Here is a 23,580-nt window from a genome sequence, read left to right as displayed (position 1 = left end):
TGTAATTTGAAAGAAGGTATATTTTCTCCTAGAAAAGGAAGTTTAAATTTAATTTTATAAGATCATTTTAATTTAAAATAAGTTTACTGTTTCAATCTTTGTCTTTGTGGCCGACATATGAAAGTCTCAACAACTTGACTGCAACGATGCAACACTTTGCCAGATGTCGCTTGCTTAATGTACTGTGCTAAGGGATAAATGAAAAGCTTGATCATAAGCAAAGTGAAGAACGGATTTTAAAAAGTATGTGAACCACTGCATTAGTAGGTATTGCATATGCATGAGTTGAAGAAGCGCTGTGCAGCGATTTTTATTTCACAACCACCAGCTTCCCATCCACCCAGTCGATATTGTGTATCACTTGTCACACTGTTGGCTTGGACACGACAACAAGTTACAGATTGTAATTTTATTGTGTAAATGAAAATGAGCCTGGTTTGTACTCTCTTGGAATTTGGAAAGTATTCAATTACAAAGAAACTTGATAGGCATTGTTTTAAAATAAATTGAACAAGTCTGAAATCGATTTTTCTTTTGTCTTTTCTTTCAAACGCCAAAGGTTCACGAACACAGTGACAAATAATAATGTCAAGTTAGTATATCGGCTGGAAATGAAAAGCATTTGATTGAAAAAGCTTTCCCTTGATTGTTACAAAACTGGGCCGTAATACTGTAAGTTTAAAGACAGATTAAAGTGACAAGTGTGTTTTACAACAGATTAATCAGAAAACGAGGTTTATTTTAGCTAGTGGCAACAAAGTAAGTGTCGGACAGAGTTACAGATGAACAGAGGTAGGCTACTATGAGACAAGTTTGCTGCAGACCAAACGATTTGTATGAGTTGATAAAACGAGTTATGACAATTTTTTACACAAACAAATCAAACGATATTGTATGAGTGGTTGCTACAATAATTGACTAAGACAATTAAAAATTTTCATTACATTAAACCAAAGATCGAAGACCTATTTTTAACCTGTGGTTGTTTAGTAAGATTGCATAACACACCCTTACATAAAAAAGATGAATTTGTAAGAGAAATATTGATGTGCATATTGAACTTTAGAGTTAGATTTTCTAGTATCGCTTTCATTCAATGAGGCACTGGGCTGCATAACAATCAACGAACTCGTAATAGTGCAACCAACTGCAGCGCTCGTATTAAAAATAGTTGATTCTTGCTTTATTGAATAATTAAACTTACAGGTGAAAAAAAGTAGCATCGTAATGTTTCTATCAAGTCTATTCGTTCTTGCCGCCTTTTTAACTTTAGCGCACGCACAAAGTCTGACGTGTGATGTTGGTGCCACGGTAACAAGGGGATCTATTGTTTTCTATGATACTTGGTTTCGTAGTTTGGCATGTCCTACTACTGGACCCCCTCAAAGATGCTTAAGAGGTGAAGGTTCTTTCTCGGTGTTAGGCATTGCAGGTTGGTGAATTCGTATTTAGCTTTATGGATTTATACACAATTGTTTTTAAACACCACTTGCATAAGAGTCTTCACCTTTTGTTCTGAAAAGATAAAATGCTGAATTATTTTGTTTCAAGTAAATTTTAGGTGAATTGTAATCTACAGTTTAAATTTTCAAAAAGATTGTTAATTTAAAATAAACAGTACACAGTAAATGTTTTGATTTTACGCAAATAGCGACAAAAGAGTTAACAAAAACAAAACAACAATAGATAAATGCTATTTCTAATGTCTTTTTATCGACTTGTCAAGGGCATAAAAACTTTTACTTCAATACGAAATTGATAACTGTTATACTCATTGTTATACAAAGTTTGGACTCTTATGTTCTTTCATACTTAACAAAATAAGCTAATGTTGAAAATTCAGCAAGGCTCCAAACGATCTGGTGGAAAGATGACGTCATTGCTATACATTTTACACATTTGCCAACAGTACTTCTAATGTTTTGTATTATTGTTATTATCGCTTGCCTTATTTTTCAACAGTACCATTGTTGGTTTCTCATTTTCTACACACGAGACGCACTTTAGGCTATGTCCTTCTTACGATGATGTGTTGTTTCAATGCATTTCCGTTTAACCTCTCTTGTATTATTTTGATGCTATAGTGGACCTCATTGGGGGATTTTGTGTGAACGACACAATATGCCTGGAAACATGCACAAACCTTGCAAATCGCCTCATCAGTGACACTCAAACCAATGGACTCAGTGTGGGAGGAATAGATCTTTCTGTAGTATCAGTTTCTACTCAGTAAGTACCCAAACGCGTTATCTGAAAGGTTTGATAACGATTCTATATTCAGTCTGTTTTGTTGAAAACTTCTACCGCAAGATGACAGTGCATAGCAATCATTGTTGTTTGTTTTTAGATAGAATTTATTTACATGCTGTGGTGCGAATTGTGCAAAATCTTCAACAAATCTGACGACCCCATTGCCTACTATCAGAATATATTTTCAAGTTGTGACTTGTTGACCTTTTAGTTGATCTTATCGATTCTTGGGGGGGAAGAACAAGCACCTTCTCGTGGTCCCTCCCGTCAGTACCATATCTTTGAGAAAAGATATGCGAAACGAAGCTTGTCACACTCGAGCAAACCAGGCCCAGGTTCAGCCCAGGGTGGATAGGGAAACGCCCTTGTCAGGGCGCGGCAGCTCCTCTGTCGAAAAGTACCGACGACCCACCGTACTGCAGCTGAACACCGAGGGCATCACGGCCAGCAAGCTCAGCATCATCGAGTATCTGGCCACAAAACATCAGGCCCTCGTTATTCTCCTCCAGGAGACCCACTGCACATCTGTGGATAAGTTGGTATTACCCAACTTCACACTCGCAGGCGCAACCATCAGCAGGAAACACGGCCTCGCCACGTTTGTCCATGAGCAACTGAGCTGGACGCCAATAGACCAGTCCAGTGCCCAGTCGGAGATAGAGTGGTTATGCATAGACATATCAGGCTATCACATCATCAATGTCTATAAGCCACCACCCTCACGCTTAACACCAACAGCCATCCCAGTGTTCCCCCAACCCAGCCTCTATGCTGGCGATTTTAATTGCCACCACGTTGATTGGGGCTACAACACCACCAACACCGACGGAGAAAGCCTGGCCTCATGGTCAGCCAATAACAACCTCACCCTACTGCACGATCCCAAGGGTGCAGCGAGCTTCTTCTCCGGACGCTGGAACACTGGTACAAACCCCGATCTGGCTTTCGCAAGTGATGACCCCGATAATTGCCAACCGGACAGACGTGTGCTAGAGAAGTTCCCCAGGTCCCAACATCGACCCTCGATTATCACGGCTCCAACGCTCATAATGCCTGTCCCGAGCAAGCCTGTTAATCGATGGAACTTCAGAATGGCTAACTGGGAGTACTATAGCCTCCTCACCAATGAAGCCACACAGTATCTCCCATCCCCTCACACCAACAACGTGGAAGAAGCCTACCAGGACTTTTGTGATGCAATAACATCAGCGGCAAAACAATCCATCCCCCGCGGCCGACGAAAGACCTACATACCGTGCTGGGATAAGGAGTGCGAAAGCCTCTACTCCAACTTCCTCCACGCCCCTCAGGGCAATGACACCAACAGCTCAGCCACAGCTCTGCTGGCAAGGCTGGACTTAAAGAGGAAGGAGCGCTGGACAGAAGCCGTTGAATCAATCGACTTCACGCACTCCAGCCGCATAGCATGGAGTACACTGAACAACCTAACTGGCAGATCACGTGCCTCTCATCAACAATGTCCCGTTTCAGCAAACTCCATCGCCTCACAACTTGTGGAGAACGGGAAATACAAATCGAGAGACCGTGAATCTGATAGATCCGTCTTGCAAGAAATGACGGACCTCTGGAGGGTAACAACCCCAGACGGGGACAACATCTCGGGTGAGTTCACCCCGGAAGAATTTTCCGCCGCCCTCCAGCACATAAAGCCAGGTAAAGCCCCGGGCCCTGACCACCTATGCCCGGAGTTGATACTCCATGCTGCTGCCTCCTTAAAGTCCTGGTTAAAAGACTTCCTTTCCTGCTGTTTGCGCCACCTGAGAATTCCCAGAATCTGGAGAAGAGCCCTTGTGGTTGCAGTCCCTAAGCCGAAGAAGCCCCCAGGGGACCCGAAGAGTTATCGTCCAATCTCACTGCTCTGCATCCCCTTCAAGATCCTCGAGAGACTCATCTACGCCCGTGTCGAACCAATAATAGATCCGCAGCTCCCCCGTGAACAAGCTGGTTTCCGACACGGACGATCAACCGTAGATCAGGTCACACTTATGACCCAAGACATTGAGGACAGCTTCTCGGCTAAGAAGAAGGCTGGCGCCGTGTTTGTTGATCTCACGGCTGCCTATGACACCGTATGGCATAGCGGCCTTACCTGCAAGTTACTCCGTCTGCTCCCTGACAGACACATGGTCCATATGATGATGGAACTTGTGCAAAACCGCAGTTTTACCCTCACAACCGGTAGCGGTCGTCGAAGCAGACTACGCCGACTTAAAAACGGCGTCCCACAGGGCTCAGTCTTGGCTCCTCTCCTGTTCAACATATACACCTACGACTTGCCCCCCACCACCTCCAGGAAGTATGCTTACGCAGACGACCTGGCACTCCTGCACTCAGCAGGAAACTGGCAGTCAGTGGAGAGGAACCTCAGCCAAGACATGCAAACACTATCAGCATACCTCCAGAAATGGAAGCTACAGCTCAGCAAGCCAAAGACAGTGTCGGCGGCCTTCCACCTTAACAACCGGGAGGCACAGCGTGAGATAAACATCAAGATTGATGGGGAACGCCTGCCCTACTGTGCCGAACCTACATACCTCGGCATAACCTTGGACAGGTCACTCACGTACCGCCGGCACTTGAAGTCACTGCGCAAAAAACTATCTACACGCGTCGCACTTTTGAGGCGATTGGCGGGTTCCGGCTGGGGAGCTGGTGCTAAAACTCTTCGTACAGCTACCCTAGCCCTTGTTCATTCCACCGCTGAGTACTGCGCGCCGGTCTGGTGTCGTAGTTCTCACACCCACCAGATTGATACCGCCATTAACGACGCACTGCGTACTGTGACTGGATGCCTGCGTCCCACTCCAACGGACTGCCTACCCATCCTAGCAGGCATCCAACCCGCTGAGCTACGCCGTAAAGGAGCCACGATTTCTCTCGCTCGCCGCGCTTTGGACCCCGACCATCTCCTCCATGCAACACTCAAGAGACCACCACCTATAAAGCAGCGCTTGAAATCAAGACGCCCCTTTGTGCCTGCCGCACAACAACTCCTTAAGCACGCAGAAGAACTTAGTTTAAGTGCGGCACACTGGACGAACCACATGTGGAACACGGAGTGGCAAAATCACACCTCCACGCTCCGTGACTTCATACCCAACGCCGATCCCCGTCCACCAGGGATGTCCCTCGCAAGGCTTGCGTGGGTCAGGCTTAACCGCCTGCGAACTGGCGTCGGCCGCTTTCGTTCGGACATGCACAAATGGGGCCTGGCTCCTTCATCAGAATGCGAGTGTGGTGCCACGGAACAGACCGCAGACCATGTCATCCACCACTGCCTAACCCACCGGCCTCCACACGGTGCGCATGGTCTGAGAATCCTGGACGACGAGACTGCCGAGTGGCTGAAGATTTCCTGCCCTCCAATCTAGCCTGGAAAGATCGCTCATACGCCATCATCATCATCGATTCTTACTCTTGTACTGTATGATGTTATTATTTCGTACAATAACTTTTGTAATTTAGAACCCTAGGGAAAGTACCCGGGTGTCGAGGCGCATTGGTTTGGAGCAGCACTTAAATGAGTTTAGTTTGTTTTAAGCCTGGTGGAGAAATGTTTGAGCATAAATGTAAAATTTTTAATTTTTTTCTACATTTTAATAGGATTGGTTTGTTAATAAACAGACAGTTTATTGAAATGTTTTTTCCAAAAAATTTACCCAAACAAAATTCTATCAAAGAAAAACCAGCTACTATTGTGAGTGGAGAAACAGTTTCATGTAGTTTTCTTTGAAAAATCCAAACAAAATCTTCTTCAATTAACGACCTGGTACTGTCGACAATAGATGTTCGATAAACTATCTTAGCACCGTCTGCTTCAGAATTTGATTAAGTTGAAATTGTGTTTCATCCATTTCTGGTCACCTCTGGTGCTAGACAATTTAAATGATGAAATTTGTAAGCATTGTAGCATTGCCTATCTACTGTAAGTAGCATTAGCGATAGACATCAATGCAATTGACAACGTCTTCTCGAACTTTAAGGTTAATTACAGTATAGCCTACTATTAAACTTACAACATTTCATGTTTGTACCTGGTAACAAAGCAAACAGTTGTTAAGGACTAATTGGCTGGCTTTTTAGGGTTCTAACAGGCTTATTAACTGCTGTGCTTTTTGTTTTCCACATTCAGGTCTTGTGATTTTGAATGTTGCGACACCAATGATTGCAGTCGACAATCGATTGACCAACTTCGAGCTGTTGCAGGGAAGGCAACTTCTCACAATAAACACTTCTGCAGATATTTCACTATTGCTCAGACAGTCATCACTTTCTTGTTGTGCTTTTTACTACAGTTTTGATCTCTTTAATCTACTAACTTTAAAAAAGACGTAGCTTTGATAAAAAATGCCTTTTGTGTAATGAACTTAAAATATAAATAAATAAACACCAGATGTATAATCAGCTTCCATAACGTCCCGCTTAAGAAAATGTAAATACACTGGAAAGTAACACAAGCAGTAGCAAATGTTTTGTCCTAAAAAAATTTTGTGTAGTACAAGGTATGACAAAAAATTGGGACTTTTGTCAGGACATATAATTTGGCTCACAGCCACTTTGTATTTTTTTTTTTTTTCTTTTTTTTCTGCGCAAACTTTTACTTTGTAACAAAAACTGAAGCTTGCCCAACTCTCGTTCATCATTGCGTCAACTCTCTTAAGTTATGCGAGTATTTGAGCTTTTGCTTCGATAATGCCATGCTCGGAAGCATTTGGAAAACTACTTACCTCTTGAGCTCTTTAGTTTTCACGATATTGAAGCTTTGCTCTTTTTCTCAAGATGTTAACTCAGTTGGCTCCATTTCATTCTGAACAGGGAATGAACTAGGAATTTTTTGTAATACGCAAAAAGGAAGCGGAAGGTGCATGCTAAAATGAAACCGAAGATGTCATCAAAACAGAGCCCTCAATCAACCTCTGTATTCTCCTGGTCTAGTACGACGCGACTTTTTTTTCTGTACAGGTTGATTGGTTGAATATTTATCCTCGCACTGGGAAAGCTTCTTTGAGAGCTTAAACTTGGCAGTTTCGCATAACCATCGAGGCTTTGAACCAGTGACGCAAGCCAGGTCACCGAGATTGACAAAGTGAAGTATCCGATTGTTGAAGCGTTGTTGTCGAAGAATTATCGCATTCATTATAGCCTATGCCGCTAAATGGAGAGCAGCCCTTAACGTGCGTCGCTTAAGCGCATTTCCCGAAAGTCGAACAAGCGCCGCTTGATCCTGAGGCTTTTTCGTTCACAAAGTTACGCTCTAACCAACTGAGCTTTCATCCACTGTCGCTCGCACTGTCATTCTGCAATCACTTTGAACCACCAGATTTAATCTGACGATGTTTTTGTTTGTCTTTGTTATGGATTCATATTCTTGTGGTCAGGATCACTCTTTTAGCAGTTATGCTGTTCCGAGACTAGTATCGTCCGCATCAAATCGTCGGCTTCTTAGGAGCTCAAAGCACTCAACTGAACACCCTGTCTGCTCTCGCCACAACTTTACGTTGGTAAGTTACCCTACTTTGGAACGGCAGTGGGTGCACACAAGCGCAAAAAAAACTAAGATGACGTTTACAAAAAAAAAACTGAAAAAAACGATTGGATTAATGAAACATATGGCAACACTATAACGCAAAGAAGTTGCTCCACACGCAGCATTGAAAACAACCTGCATTTTGCTTATATAGCTTGAAAAATGCTTGCTTAGGTGATATTATTTTTATGCTGATCAATTTAAACGTCCTATAGTTGGTTTTCATATGTGATAACATACAACCATTCCAAACCCGTATTCTCTAACACTGACACCTAAATCAAACATTTTTCAATAACCTGAACAAAATATACATATCATTGATGGTGAGTGGTGAGAACGTATTCGAGACCTTCATAAGGACGTCGGTTCGACACCGCTCCAGAGCACGCTCAATGCGTTCTGCAACACTTAATGAAATGCCAAAATAATAGAAGTTGCTGACTCGATGACTACACGTCTCTCTCCTGCTGCCTGTTGCATGTTGCATTGTAATCGCAGTGTACTGTGTGTTGTCGAAATAGGCATAGAATTAAACATGGATATTATAGTTATGTTAAACCCGCTAAGGTTACTTTGTTTTGTTTGTTTTTGTTTAATTGTTTACAACCTTAAGTGTTCCAGTTAAACTTTTCTTCCTGGATTTTAAGTGTTTAAGTCCGTTTAAACTTGTTTTGAGTCAATAAATATATTTCATTATGTTATTCAAAGGAATTTATTTTCACACGAGTCAGTTCAATCATAAATAACTAAAAATCGATTTCGATCAGGTAGCAGCTAGATCAACTTCAGTTAAGCTTATTCAAATCGATCGAAATCAACTTTTAGCTATTTATAATTGAACTGACTCGTGTGAAAATAAATTCTTTTGCATTACAAGACATGTTACCGAGTCGTTCATATCAAGCATTGTTGTGGGTTTGACACCTGTCAGAAGATATTTCATTTTCTTGATTTCATTATGTTGAATTAAAAATTTGTGTAATGAGAAAAGTGTTTTTTGTCTCAATGTGGCTTACTGTAAATAAATCTTTGTATCTGAAGATATTTGTAATCACCCGACATTATATACGTGTCCTGCCGGAAACAAACATTGCTTTTATGCCTTGACAGATATTTTTATAGATATTGAATTTGACAATTTTGAACTATTTTTTTCTTGTGAAATGTATGTTACTGTATGTTACTTATTACTGACCTCCTTTGTTGCACCTTCTGACAACATGTATAGCAGACAGAGTGAAAAATTAAATTGTAGAACATTCTTCTTTAAAGCCTTCTAATGGATTGGTTTTGTTGATAGGTTATATTTTTAACAAGAACAAGGATGATACGATACAAAATTACTAACAAAGTTGATCTACAATTTTGCGAGGGATGTAGAACTTTTAGCAAAGAAAGCCAAGGGATTAGCTAGGTCAGGAAACTTTCGCAATAAATGGAGAGAGATCATTTTCGTGTCACTGAGGTATACCCCAAAGTATTCCCGTTAAAAGACACTCCTTAGTTTTGTTTAGAAGCGACGCGGTTATAGACAGAAATGTTTTAACTTCTAGCTCTACGAGCGCTTTAGAAAATGTAGATCTAATTTGTCTTACCTCTTAAAATTCAAAAATTGCGAAAATGTTTTACATTCATTGCTTTCGTGTCATCAACCAATTCATTTTTGGTCAGCTAAAACTTGCTAGGTTTACTTTCCATGAAATACGTATGTTAGTGTCTTTTTCCCGATTCTAGGACAATTGCCCCCCGGACAATTTCTTCCATCGAAAAGTGTGGTAAAGTTTTTTCTTAATTAGTGCTAACAGTTTGATTCTTATTTGCAACAGAAAGATATACGGAGTGTTTCAAAAAATTTGACATCATTTGAGACTTAAATGTCTCGAAAAGTATGTACTCCAAGAGTCCAAGCCAATAAAACTGGACAGGTACAAGGGTAAACATAACAGCACTTAATGTCCCCGCATTAACGTAACAGAATATGAAGAAACAATTTTTCGACTTCAAAATTCAGTTTAAACAATTAGCACATTATACACTGGGAAAGTTTTCCACTCGGGTAGTTCAGTCCAGTGGCGTAGCCAGAAAAAAAAATTTTGGGGGGGGGGGCAAATATTTGATAAATTGAAGAAAACGACAAAGTGTTTTATTTAAGCCATCGCCACCTGATGTGCAGTGGCGTGTCCTGGTAGGTTAAGCAAGGGAAGCAATAAAGCTGGTGGGGGGTTAGTGCCAAAGGCACGCGTATTTTAGGGGGTCCGGGGCATGCTCCTCCGGAAATTTTTTTGAAAAATTACACTCAAATCATGGATTATAGCTCTTTCTGGATACACTTTCAGGGTAATATTTGTATGAAATTTATTAGCAGATAAACAGCTATTAACTTATTAAAGGTAACAGAATAATCTACCCTGTACCTCAGCATGTGGACAGTGCAACTTGATGCCTGTGGCAATACGTACAATCAGTCGTTACTGGATGAAAATGATGACCATGACTTATTAAGCAACTGAATGTAAAAACTTAATAAGTGGTGTGTGATTCTTGTACTGTCAAGTCTTTCACTATTGGTTTTGTTTCATATAAGTCTTTTCATTAAACTAATTAGTTAATTTCATTTTGAATAGTTTTAATGAATTCCTTACCACCTTAAATCTAGGGATAGACGCCAGAATTAGAGCTCTAGCATGAATATTAAGTGAATTATTGTCACTATACTGTTTGGCGGCCATCTTGAAAATGACAACTTTCCGGTGCTCTGATTCTCCTAGATTTTTAATATATTATTCTTGATGATAAATACTAGAAAAAGCGTTGGAAAACCTTTTGTAGGAATTTTTTAGGGTCAAATCATATATTGACCTGACTATAAGTGAACAAAATTATCGTTTTTGGAACTATTGTACATTAGCGTAGGCTATTATATAATATTTTGTTAATGTCACTTCGTTTAAAGTCAAATATAGTTGTTATTGAGTACCTACTTGCTTATTAATTGTGACAAGAATAACATCATATTTTAAAGAAGCCGTAGTATGACGATACTTCGGAAAAATATTCACTTTTTTTTATCCGGAATTTGAGAAAAAAATGGCGAATTTTCATAAAAGGCGGATAACATTTTTTCACCAAATGATTTTCACGGGGATTTTTTTTTGGTCAATGTACATAATCAACAGAAACAATGTGCAAAGTTTCAGCTTTACACCAATTAAGTCAAGGTTCGGTCCTTTTTTTCGCTTTAACGACTAGACTAGAAAGCTGCTTTCAGAGCTTAAACTTGGCATTTTCGCATGCTTATCGAGGCTTTGAACCAGTGACGCAAGCCAGGTCACCGAGATTAACAAAGTGAAGTTTCCCATTGATGAAGTGTTGTTGCCGAGGAATTATTCCATCCATTAGATGCGTCTTTTGTACGTAGTAGTGCTACTCTTTGCAGTCAACAGCCTCGACCGCAAAACATGGCAGTGCAACATAAAAGCAGTTGTGGTTGGTCAGCCAAGCAAATCTAGTTGTCAGAAAACCGAGTTGTATTAAAAGAAAGGGAACTGTGAAGCATTTGCACGTTGCGTGATAATAAGGTATTGTGAGGCTGCGAAACTGCATAAAGTGGAAACGACTTGTGCCCTCGTTGGCAGTGACATACCATAGGCTAATGCAAGCTTTCACAACCACATTGTGGGTACTTGTTCAGGCAGAAGACGGTTGCAGAAGCATTAGCACAACTTGAAATATAGGCTACTGAATATGGCTAGACACATTTCGACAGAGGATGATGTATTGGACTTAATTTCGTCAAGTAGGCCTACTGATGAAACAGCTTCCAGTGAAGAGAGAGATATGGATATTATGGAGTTTGAAGCTGATTCAACAGAAGATTTAGAAGAAAGGTCAGACGAATGGCAAAGTTCTGATGAAGACGATATGGACGTTAGTAATGTAACTGATGGTGCTGCAAGTGTTGCTGATGTCGGTGCTTCCAGCACTACTCAATACTCATGGTGTTTGGAAACTTTTACATCGACTGACAGTAACTTTCAAAAGTTTCCGTTCAATGGCAGCAATCCCGGCATCACGCTTACTACCAGTGGGTAGTATGAAGACGAGATTATTTTTTATCGGTTGCTTTTTTTTTCTGATGACATTAGCCTATCAATAAAACTGTTCAGAAAAAAAAAAACAGATACGCAGAGGAAAATATTCAATCTGCCTCACCACTGAGCAAACGTTCTATTTAGAAATCTTGGAAATACACTCCAGTAGAGGACATGAAAGCACTTCTAGGAGTTGTAATAAATATGGGTTTGAATGATAGATATGAAAGTTTTCAAAAAAAAAAAATTTAGACAGAATGCCGTGTTTTGTAGATGTGTTTTCCCGTCAACGATTTTTCAAAATTGATTGTGTGCTGCACAATGCACTTGCAGAAACCAGTTGGACAAGAATTTCGCCGGGACAAGGTTCAAAATCTGGTCAACGGCATAAACTTCAAATGCCGTGAATACTTTGTGCCAGATGAACACATTTTTGTGGATGAAAGCACAATTGGATTCAAGGGGCGTGTCCTATGGATATGCTACAACCCCAGCAAGCCTACAAAATGGGTACTCAGGGTATACACCATTACACCATGTATGACAGCGCTTGGAACAGACCGCAGACCACATCAACAATGACTGCTCCATCTTCAAGCCACCTAACAGAATGGAAGGTCTGCGTGTCATGGATGATGAAACCAAAGACTGGCTGCTCTCTAGTAGACTTCCGATGTAGTCCGGAAACATCGTGAATCTAGAATGGTAAAAGGATAGACCCTCGGCCCCAGACGCTCACACGACGACGACGACGACAGCGCTTCTGTTTATATTGTGGCATTTGTTTCTTATTATGGCAAATCGCACAACAGATGGTTTGGTTAGGCCTGACTTACCTTTCATAAGTAGAATTATGTTGGAATTGTGCAACATGCTATCTTCTTTTCTTCAGCGAGTGGAACAGGTTACCACATATTTACTGACCGCTTCTACACTAGTCCCGTTTAATGTAAAGAGCTGGTATGAGGAAAGTGTCTTTTCATCTCATTGAAACCGTCATGGCAAGCAGAAAGAGTATAGCTACTGATTTTGCCAAAAAGAATAGAAAACCAAAAGTGCATGAAGTTGTGACACTCAGGAAAAAATCGCAACGTAAATGGCTCTGCAATGGAAGAACAAACGCGTGGTGACATAACTAAAATCGTTTCATTATTATAATCCGTATATAATACGAAATGTGAAAATGTGCAACGAATCTTGGGCAATAAAATTTCAGCAATAATTTCAAAACCGATGGTCGTCGTCGTCATGTGAGCGTCTGGGGCCGAGGGTCTATCCTTTTACCACCCCAGATTCACGATGTTTCCGGACTACATCGGAAGTCTACTAGAGAGCAGCCAGTCTTTGGTTTCATCATCCATGACACGCAGACCTTCCATTCTGTTAGGTGGCTTGAAGGTGGAGCAGTCATTGATGATGTGGTCTGCGGTCTGTTCCTCGGCACCACATTCACAGGAGGAGGAAGAGGCCAAACCGGTGGTAATATCACAATACACAAAATACATGGGTGGAGTGGACAGAGCCGATCACTACTGTGGAAGTTATGCGTTTTTAAGAAAATCAGCTAAGTGGTGGTGTGTGATGTTTTTTTGGTGTGGGTGTTGTCAATAGCGGTGGGATGGCGCAGTGGACAAGGCGCTTGCTTTTGAATAATGCAATCCTGGTTCGACTTTCGGCTTAAGCTGGTTGTTGAAAAACACCGCTCACCTCTACCCAGGGTGTAATAAATTGGGTGGGCGTAGTTGCTGAAGTAAAGGCGGCTGAGAGAAAGGAACTGGCCACCCTACTCTCGTTAGTGCCGATGGCTTAGTATAATGAGAACCTTATCTTCTCATCCCACGATGCTTGGATTCAAGTATGGGACTCACCTTTTTATTGTCAATAGCTTTTTGTTGTACAACATCATCAACAAGGAGCAGCAACGTTTGAATGCTGCAAGACACAAGAATTTTCGTAAAAACCTTGTTACACAGCTGGTAGGAAGTATCCGAAACAAGAATTCATGAAGACACGGAAAGCATTGTGACGAGCACGAAACTGAACGACTTTCTGGGCGGCATTTTACTTCAAAAATTTCCAATGAAAAAGCAAAGGATTGTTCAGTGTGCAGTGATAAAAAGACGAAGCAAATTCAGATCGTTTACCACTGCGAAACATGTTCGAGACAACATGGGCTACATCATGGCCACCTGGAGATGCGGCCTGATTTGTCACATTTTGCAGATTTTGATTACAGCTACTGCTAGTGCTTGACTGATATTTTTTGAGATGTTTTTACTTTTTGCGGTTTCCTAATTACATAAAACTTTTTTGTTGCCTTGGGGAAGCAGTAGCAAATGAGAAAAAGTAAGTTGAAACAAGCAAAATCAGACTGTTATTGAAAATTAACAGTCTGACTAAAATCTTCGAAATCGATTTTTCTTTGTTTTTCAACATGTGAGAATGTTAAAACCTATTGTGTCATCTGGGGAAAAGAATAAAGAAAGTGTAAAAATCTAATTTTTAGAAAAATTTATTTAAACGTTCGCCCAAAGTTAGAAAAACCTGGAAATTTCTGCAAAATGTGACAAATCAGGCCGTATCTTTAGGTGGCCATGGCTACATCCAGAAAAATGTTTCAAGAAATACCACGTAGAAAAAAATACAAATGACTACTTTTGGAATCAATAAATTCTGTTTGAATAAGAAACTGAAGAAGTCGCTTTGCCGCTTTTATGGTGGTGAAAACTTGAGCAATAAATTACACAAGTTTCCGAACCTGGCTCATATCATTTGCTTACAATCATTATGTAGCCTACTTTTGTACTTCAAATATGCAATAATCGAGTTATTTGCGAGTTTATTCGAAAACGACTAACAAACGCACATAGGGAAATTTGCAGACGACCGCAAAAATAGTTGATTCTTGCATTACTAAATAATTACAGGTGAAATCAATTAGAATCGTAATGTTTCTATCAAGTCTATTCGTTCTTGCCGCCTTTTTAACTTTAGGGCATGCACAAAGTCTGACGTGTGATGTTGGCGCTACTGCAACAAGTTCATTTCCTGTTGGCTATGATACTTGGTTTCGTAGTTTGGCATGTCCTACTACTGGACCCCCACAAAAATGCTTAAGAGGTGAAGGTTCTTTCTCGATATTAGGCATTGCAGGTTCGTAAATTAGTATTTAGCTTTATGAATTTATACACAATTGTTTTTAAACACCACTCACATAAGAGTCTTCACCTTTTGTTCTGAAAAGATAAAATGCTGAATTATTTAGTTTCAAGTAAATTGTAACCAGCACCCGTGGCTGAGTGGTTATCGCCTTCGGCTCTGGTGCTGGTAGCCCTGGGTTCAATTCCAGGTCGGGTCATACCAAAGACATTAAAAAGGGTACCGATTGTGTTCTTTCTTGCACAACGCAGTGAAGATCAATCGGGTAATAATCTGGTGACTTATCATCCTCTTCCAATCTGTCTTGAGCCAGCATGGAAGCAGTACGGCTCATAAAATCACATGGAACCCTGTAAAGTAACCCCTGTTGATGCGCACACTGCTGCAAGCGGAGATAGCAAATGATTATTAAATTGTAGCCTACTCAGGGCTACTCAACTGGCGGACCGCGGTCCGAATCTGCTCATTCTGGGTGATGGTGGACCTTGAGCGTTTGGAAGAATAACCTCATTGCCACGTTTCAGGGCTTCTTTAAACAGATTTCTACTAGGAGGAAGTAATTTTTACTGTGATTATCTTAGTCGCTGGGGGGCTTCGACTCCTAGACTCCCAACACTTTCTCAGAAATCCAATTCGAGTTAGATTTCACCTAAAAAAGTAGTTTGGTACAGATAGTTTAACTTTCGTGGTTGCTTGTGAAATAACTTATTCAACAAACCGCAAAAAATATTCATTTTGTCAAATTGGATCTTTGTTAAGATTAGTTGAGTCACTTTGGCCTACAGTTTAAAATTTTGAATAGACTATTAATTTAAAGTGAACAGTACACAGTAAACGTTTTGATTTTACGCAAATAGCGACAACAGAATCAACTAAAACAAAACAACAATAGGTAAATGTTATTTCTAATAGCCTATCTTTTTACCGACTTGTCAAGGTCATAACTTTTACTTCAATAATTACTTCGCAATTGAAAGTTGTTATACTCATTCTTACACAAAGTTTAAACTGTTACGTGTTCTTTCATACTTAACAAAACAAGCTAATGTTTATAATTCAGCAAGGCTCCAAACGTTCTAGTGGAAAGATGACGTCATTGCTATACATTTTTCGCATTTGCCGAAAGCATTTCTAATGTTTTGTATTATTGTTAGTAGGCTACATCATGTTCGCTTGCCTTATTTTTCAACAGTAGGCTACCATTGTTGGTTTCTGATTTTTCTACAGACAAGACGCATTGTAGGCTATGTCCTTCTGACGATGATGTGTTGTTTCAATACATTTCCGTTTAACCTCTCTTGTATTGTTTTGATGCTATAGTGGACCTCATTGGGGGATTTTGTGTGAACGACACAATGTGTCTGGAAACATGCACAAACCTTGCAAATCGCCTCATCAGTGACATTCAAACCAATGGACTCAGTGTGGGAGGAATAGATCTTTCTGCAGTATCAATTTCTATTAGGTAAATATACAAACACGCTGTCTAAAAGGTTTGATAACGATTTCATATTCAGTCTATTTTGTACACCTACCACAAGGTGACAGTCCATAGCAGTAATCTGTTGTTTGTCTTTAGATAATCTTGATAACAATAAGTTTATACCGACCCTGTGAAACATGAGTGTTTGTTTCTAAAACTGGTTAAAGATAAAAAAGTGAAATAAATTGAAAGATGCTTTGTTGTGCTGCTGTCATGAATGTCGAGCTCACTTAATGACTGCACGAATTTTATCACAGAGGTTTGTTAAATTTACTTCGAATTTATTCACATCCTGTGGTCCGCCAAATTGTGCAAAATCTTTAACAGATCTGACGACCTTAGCTATTGCCTACTATCAGAATATCTTTTCAAGTTGTAACTTCTTGACCTTATAGTTGATCTTATTAATTCTTGCTCCTGTACTGTATGGAAAAGACTAGAACATCACACGCCCAGGGCGAAAGAGAAAATTGAATTGAGTCCTGTCTTTGTTATGAGTTACCAAGGAGGGTGGGGGGGGGGGACTTATATACCAGTCCCAGGTATAACCTGTTCCCCCCACCCCTCATGGTAACTCATGACAAAGACAGGACTCAATTCAATTTTCTCTTTCGCCCTGGGCGTGTGATGTTCTAGTCGTTACCGTACTGTATGATGTTATTATCTCGTACAATAACTTTTGTAAATTAAAACCCCAGGGAAAGTGCCAGGTGTCGAGATGCATTGGTTTTGAACACTTCAAGGAGTTTAAATTATTTTAGGCTTGGGTGGAGAAATGTTTAGGCATGAATGTAAAATTTTTTAATTTTTTCTACATTTTAATAGGATTGGTTTGTTAATAAACAGACAGTTTATTGAAATGTTTTTTTCCAAAAATTTACCTAAACTAATTTCTATCAAAGAAAAACCAGCTACTATTGTGAGTGGAGGAAAAGTTTCATGTTATAGTTTTCTTTGAAGAATTCAAACAAAAATCTTCTTCAATTAACGACCTGGTACTGTCGACAATAGATGTTCGATAAACTATCTTAGCACCGTCTGCTTCAGAATTAGATTAAGTTGAAATTGTGTTTCATCCATTTCTGGTCACCTCTGGTGCTAGACAATTTAAATGATGAAATTGTAAGCATTGTAGCATTGCCTATCTACTGTAAGTAGCATTAGCGATAGACATCAATGCAATTGACAACGTCTTCTCGGACTTTAAAGTTAATTACCGTATAGCCTACTATTAAACTTACAACATTTCATGTTTGTACCTAGTCACAAAGCAAATAGTTTTTAAGGACTAATTGGCTGGCTTTTTAGGGTTCTAACAGGCTTATTAATTGCTGTGCTTTTTGTTTTCCACATTCAGGTCTTGTGATTTTGAATGTTGCGACACCAATGATTGCAGTCGACAATCGATTGATCAACTTCGAGCCGTTGCAGGGAAGGCAACTTCTCACAATATACACTTCTGCAGATTTTTCACTATTGCTCAGACAGTCATCACTTTCTTGTTGTGCTTTTTACTACAGTTTTGATCTCTAACTACTAACTTTAAAAAAGATGTAGCTTTGATAAAAAATGCCTTTTGTATAATAAACTTAATGTATAAATAAATAAATAAACACCAGATGTATCTTCCATACAGTCCCGCTTAAGAAAATGTAAATACATTGAAAAGTAACACAAGCAGTAGCAAATGTTTTGCCCTAAAAAATTTTTGTGTAGTATAAGGTATGACAAAAAATTGGGACTTTTGTCGGGACATATAATTTGGCTCACAGCCACTTTGTAACAAAAACTGAAGCTTGCCCAACTCTCTTAAGTTCATCATTGCGTCAACTCTCTTAAGTTATGCGAGTATTTAAGGTTTTGCTTCGATAATGCCATGCTCGGAAGCATTTGGAAAACTACTTACCTCTTGAGCTCTTTAGTTTTCTCGATATTGAAGCTTTGCTCTTTTTCTCAAGATGTTAACTCAGTTGGCTCCATTTCATTCTGAACAGGGAATGAACTAGGAATTTTCTGTAATAGGCTACGCAAAAAGGAAGCGGAAGGTTCCTGCTAAAATGAAACCGAAGATGTCATCAAAGCAGAGCTCTCAATCAACCTCTGTATTCTCCTGGTCTAGTAGGACGCGACTTTTTTTTCTGTACAGGTTGAATATTTATCCTCGCACTGGGAAAGCTTCTTTGAGAGCTTAAACTTGGCAGTTTCGCATAACCATCGAAGCTTTGAACCAGTGACGCAAGCCAGGTCACCGAGATTGACAAAGTGAAGTATCCGATTGTTGAAGCGTTGTTGTCGAGGAATCATTGCATCCATTATATGCCGCTAAATGGAGAGCAGCCCTTAACGTGCGTTGCTTAAGCGCATTTCCCGAGAGTCGAACAAGCGCCGCTTGATCTTGAAGCTTTTTCGTTCACGAAGTCACGCTCTAACCAACTGAGCTTTCATCCGCTGTCGCTCGCACTGTCATTCTGCAATCACTTTGAACCACCAGCTTTAATCTGACGATGTTTTTGTTTGTCTTTGTTATGGATTCATATTCTTGTGGTCATGGTCACTCTTTTAGCAGTTATGCTGTTCAGAGACTAGTATCCTCCACATCAAATCGTCGGCTTCTTAGGAGCTCAAAGCACTCAACTGAACACCCTGTCTGCTCTCGCCACAACTTTACGTTGATAAGTTACCCTACTTTGGAACGGCAGTGGGTGCAAACAAACGCAAAAAAAAACTAAGATGACGTTTAAAAAAAAAAAACTGAAAAAAAAACGATTGGATTATTGAAACATATTGCAACACTATAACGCAAAGAAGTTGCTCCACACGCAGCAATGAAAATAACCTGCAGTGTTCTTGTATAGCTTGAAAAATGCTTGCTTAGTTGGTATCAATTTTATGCTTATCAATTTAAACGTCCAATAGTTGGTTTTCATATGTGATAACATACAACCATTCCAAACCCGTATTCTCTAACACTGACACCTAAATCAAACACTTTTCAATAACCTTAACAAAATATACATATCATTGTTGGTGAGTGGTGAGAACGTATGCGAGACTTTCATAAGGACGTCGGTTCGACACCGCTCCAGAGCACGCTCAATGTGTTCTGCAACACTTAATGACTTGCCAAAACAATGGGAGTAGCTGACTCGATGACTACACGTCTCTCTTTGCTTGCTGTTGCTTGTTGTGTTGCATTGTAATCGCTGTGTACTGTGTTGTTGTAGCAATAGGCATAGAATTAAACATGATTATTATAATTATGTTACACCCGCTAAGGTTACTTTGTTTTACTTGTTTATGTTTAATTGTTTACAATCTTAAGTGTTCCAGTTAAACTTTTCTTCCTGGATGTTAAGTGTTTAAGTGCCTTGTTCGTCCGATTAAACTTGTTTTGAGTCAATAAATGTATTTCATTATGTTATTCAAAGGAATTTATTTTCACACGAGTCAGTTCAATCATAAATAACTAAAAATCGATTTCGATCAGCTATAGATCATCTTTAGTTAAGCTTATTCAAATCGATCGAAATCAACTTTTAGCTATTGAACTGACTCGTGTGAAAATAAATTCCTTTGCATTACAAGACATGTAACCGAGTCGTTCATATCAAGCATTGTTGTGGGTTTTACACCTGTCAGAAGATATTTCATTTTCTTGATTTCATTATGTTGAATTAAAAATTTGTGTCATGAGAAAAGTGTTTTTTGTTTCAATGTGGCTTACTGTAGATAAATCTTTGTACCTGAAGATATTTTTAATCACCCGACATTATATACGGGTCCTGCCGGAAACAAACATTGCTTTTATGCCTTGACAGATAGTTTTATAGATATTGAATTTGACAATTTTGAACTATTTTTTTCTTGTGAAATGTATATTAGTGTATGTTACTTATTACTGAATTCCTTTGTTGTACTTTTTGACAACTTGTATAGCAGACAGAGTGAAAAATTAAATTGTAGAAAATTCTTCTTTAAAGCCTTCTAATGGATTGGTTTTGTTGATAGGCTATATTTTTAACAAGAATAAGAATGATACGATACAAAATTGCTAACAAAGTTGATCTACAATTTTGCGAGGGATGTAGAACTTTTAGCGAAGAAAGCTAAGGGTTTAGCTAGGTCAGGAAACTTTCGCAATAAATGGAGAGAGATCATTTTTGTGTTATACTGAGGTATACCCCAGAGTTTTCCCGTTAAAAGACACTCCTTAGTTTTGTTTAGAAGTGACACGGTTATAGACAGAAATGTTTTTAATTCTAACTCTACGAGCGCTTTAGAAAATGTAGATCTAATTTGTTTTACCTCTTAAAATTCAAAAAATTGCGAAACATTTTTTTTTTCAATTTGGATACAACTTGACTAATTTACCTGAAGATGTTGAAGATACCGCAGCCAACTAATTTAATTGCTTTCGTGTCATCAACCAATTCATTTTTTGGTCAGCTGAAATTTGCTAGGTTCACCTTCCATGAAATACGTATCTTAGTGTCTTTTTCCAATCAATCAATTTGAAGGATGTAGGCAAGTTCCAGCCAATACATGTAATGACTAAATTACCATATTTGACGATGGTAGACATTTTAAGCGTGATAGCGTAGTCTTATAGCTAGGCTGTTGATTTTTGATATAGCGCTCGGCATGCAGGCAACAATCCCATCTTAACCATAAGGGCAATCAATAGCAAACCTGTAAGCATAAAATTACTTTTCTGCTAGTTTTATGACAAGCAGCTGAACGTACGATGGAAATCTTTTTTAAAGGGTTGTAATGCTATAACCGAAGAGTTTTTATACTGTTAGCCTATATTGAAAGTCTGTCACAACAACCTTAATAAACTAAAAATAATTTTTGTGTACGAGTGGAAAGGGAACAGACAAAAAGTTTATTTTTAATTTTCATTAAGGCAATATTAATGTTCACTTTACTTTACAGACGAGTGGTCAGTCTTGATGGTGATAGACAGGAAAAACTTCTTTTTACTTTGATTGACAGTAACGCCAGTTAACATATCACTTAAATTTATAAGCGAATAATTAAATTTTATTGCTTTTTCAATTTGTTTGAATTTTTTGATCTCAAAGACTTTAACCGCCTATTTCTGATCCTAAACTCCATGCAATAAACTCTTTAGCCTACTGCGATAAAGAGTTGAATGTTTTAACCGGTTCAGAGTGGGTATGTTGGACTAGAACTTTACAAAAGTGTCGAAAGAATACTATGCTTATGAATGGAAAAATAAATGTACAGTGCAGCTGACTGTAGACGATTTCCTACATTGCAAAACTGAGAATTGTTTTTTAATCACACTTGTTTATTTATCATCAGCTTGTCAAAATCAAATAGTTTTAGCCATCAATTTCTCGGCAAATGGAGAAATAATGCCTTACCAGCTTGATTGACCATTTTCAGTAAGTTAAAGACTTGTAGAGTAACAGCAACATGAAAAAATACTAGTGATCGTAATTGCAAACCAAAGTTCAGGATTCTTACAAAGTGGAACCAGGCATGTGCCAGATGTTCTATACAAGCTGTAATTTTTTATTGAAAAAAAATCCTGCAATCTCTAAAATTAGTTTATAAACATTAGTAGGACTATCTTTAATAACCTTTTTTACTGTTAAACTGTTTTAATGCAATTTTTACCATCAAATGATAACCTTCCTTTGCAATAATGGATGGTGAATCATGTTGGAATATACATGGCTTAACTTACTTTCGTACCATACTTTATTTCAACAAATTGAAAATCATTTTAAACATAAAAAAACGCGTTTAGTTCCATGAATGGGTGTCTCACCCTATGTCATTATTATTTTGCTTTGTAAACCTAAAAATTTTTCTGACATTTTTCTCCAATTAAGTCGTCTTCTGTTTCGATTTTTTTTATCCAGCAAAATACGGTACAGTGCATTAACGTAACAGAATATAAAAATACGATTTTTCAGCTTCAAAATTAAGTCTGTACAATTCGCACATTATGCACTGTGCATGTTTGCCACTCAGGGTAGTTCAGTCACTGTGTTTCAAATTAGGCTTGTTTTATTTAATTGCCTTTCAGATTGTTTCAAAATGGGCTGCCAACTTTTTTAAATAATGAGGCATGAGTAGATTTCCAAGACTGCAAAACAAACTGCAAAAGTACAGCATGCGTCCCGTCAATTGTAAAAAATATCTAATAACTGTACTTTTTGTATTAAATTGTGACTTTGAAATAATCCAAACAGTTGTTTGCTTATATGGACAGAGATTTTTGTGATGCAGAATTTAAAAACTTCTGTTTTTGGCCGCTGGTGAAAGCTACATTCGAGAAATAGATTATAGCCACGAAAAGGGATTGATGGGTAAAAGATGATATTCTCGCTCTATGAGATGTAACAACTGGTCATAATATACTGTATACGTATGCCAGTTATCATAGATTTTACCCCACCAAACATTGAATTCGTTTGCAAATTTTTACATATTTATGTCGGTCACCTAAGACGGCATTCGAAGGATGTAAATTACTTTCGACTTAACTTGGGTTATAAGTTTACTTTGTTCTTTATGATGAGACAACTCATGAAACAAAACTGGTATTAACGTGATAGAACGAGCTATTGCTACCAGACGGTTGCCATTGACTGCAAGTAAACATAGGGCAGAAAAAGTCATTCATTTGAGATTGAATACGTGTATAAAACATTACATTACGTAAAAAATAACAGGATAAGCTGACTCTATTGCCTCTACTTTACATCTTAATTGCAACGTGAATTGCTGCGCTATATTTGTGATGACAGATTATTTGGTGTCAAAATAACGAGTTCACTTGTCGATCTTTATTATGGCACTCTTCATTGCAAATTGCATGGACATATAAAAATAGAATTATTTTTACTTTGAAGTTGCAAGTCAAACTGCTATTGCTTAGGCATGGTCTTGATAAAGAAAATACACAGATTTTGTTTAATATGTTTTGATAATGTGATCTTATTGGAGAAATCAGTCTCCACATTTTAAACTACATTATCAGAAAACAATCGTTTAATTAGGTCATTCAT

The 23,580-nt window shown here is 38.8% G+C and overlaps 2 protein-coding genes across 2 annotated transcripts; both read left to right on the top strand.

The window, feature by feature from the left end:
* The first annotated feature begins 1,215 nt into the window (after positions 1 to 1,215).
* LOC145764987 (uncharacterized) lies at positions 1,216 to 9,053 on the top strand. Its single transcript, XM_082576706.1, has 3 exons — positions 1,216 to 1,432; positions 2,085 to 2,229; positions 6,404 to 9,053. The coding sequence occupies exons 1-3, from the start codon at positions 1,228 to 1,230 to the stop codon at positions 6,570 to 6,572; spliced, it is 519 nt and encodes a 172-aa protein (XP_082432832.1). The 5' UTR covers positions 1,216 to 1,227; the 3' UTR covers positions 6,573 to 9,053.
* A 5,776-nt stretch (positions 9,054 to 14,829) lies between these two features.
* Positions 14,830 to 20,506, top strand: LOC145765120 (uncharacterized). Its single transcript, XM_082576873.1, has 3 exons — positions 14,830 to 15,045; positions 16,372 to 16,516; positions 17,892 to 20,506. Exons 1-3 carry the CDS (start codon positions 14,841 to 14,843, stop codon positions 18,058 to 18,060), a joined length of 519 nt encoding a protein of 172 aa, XP_082432999.1. The 5' UTR covers positions 14,830 to 14,840; the 3' UTR covers positions 18,061 to 20,506.
* Positions 20,507 to 23,580: the final 3,074 nt, after the last annotated feature.

Source organism: Aplidium turbinatum, chromosome 2, assembly GCF_918807975.1.
Source record: "Aplidium turbinatum chromosome 2, kaAplTurb1.1, whole genome shotgun sequence".
Classification (NCBI taxonomy): Eukaryota; Metazoa; Chordata; class Ascidiacea; order Aplousobranchia; family Polyclinidae; genus Aplidium; species Aplidium turbinatum.
The sequence above is the reverse complement of the archived record's forward strand: the minus strand, read 5'-3'. Positions and strand labels throughout refer to the sequence as shown.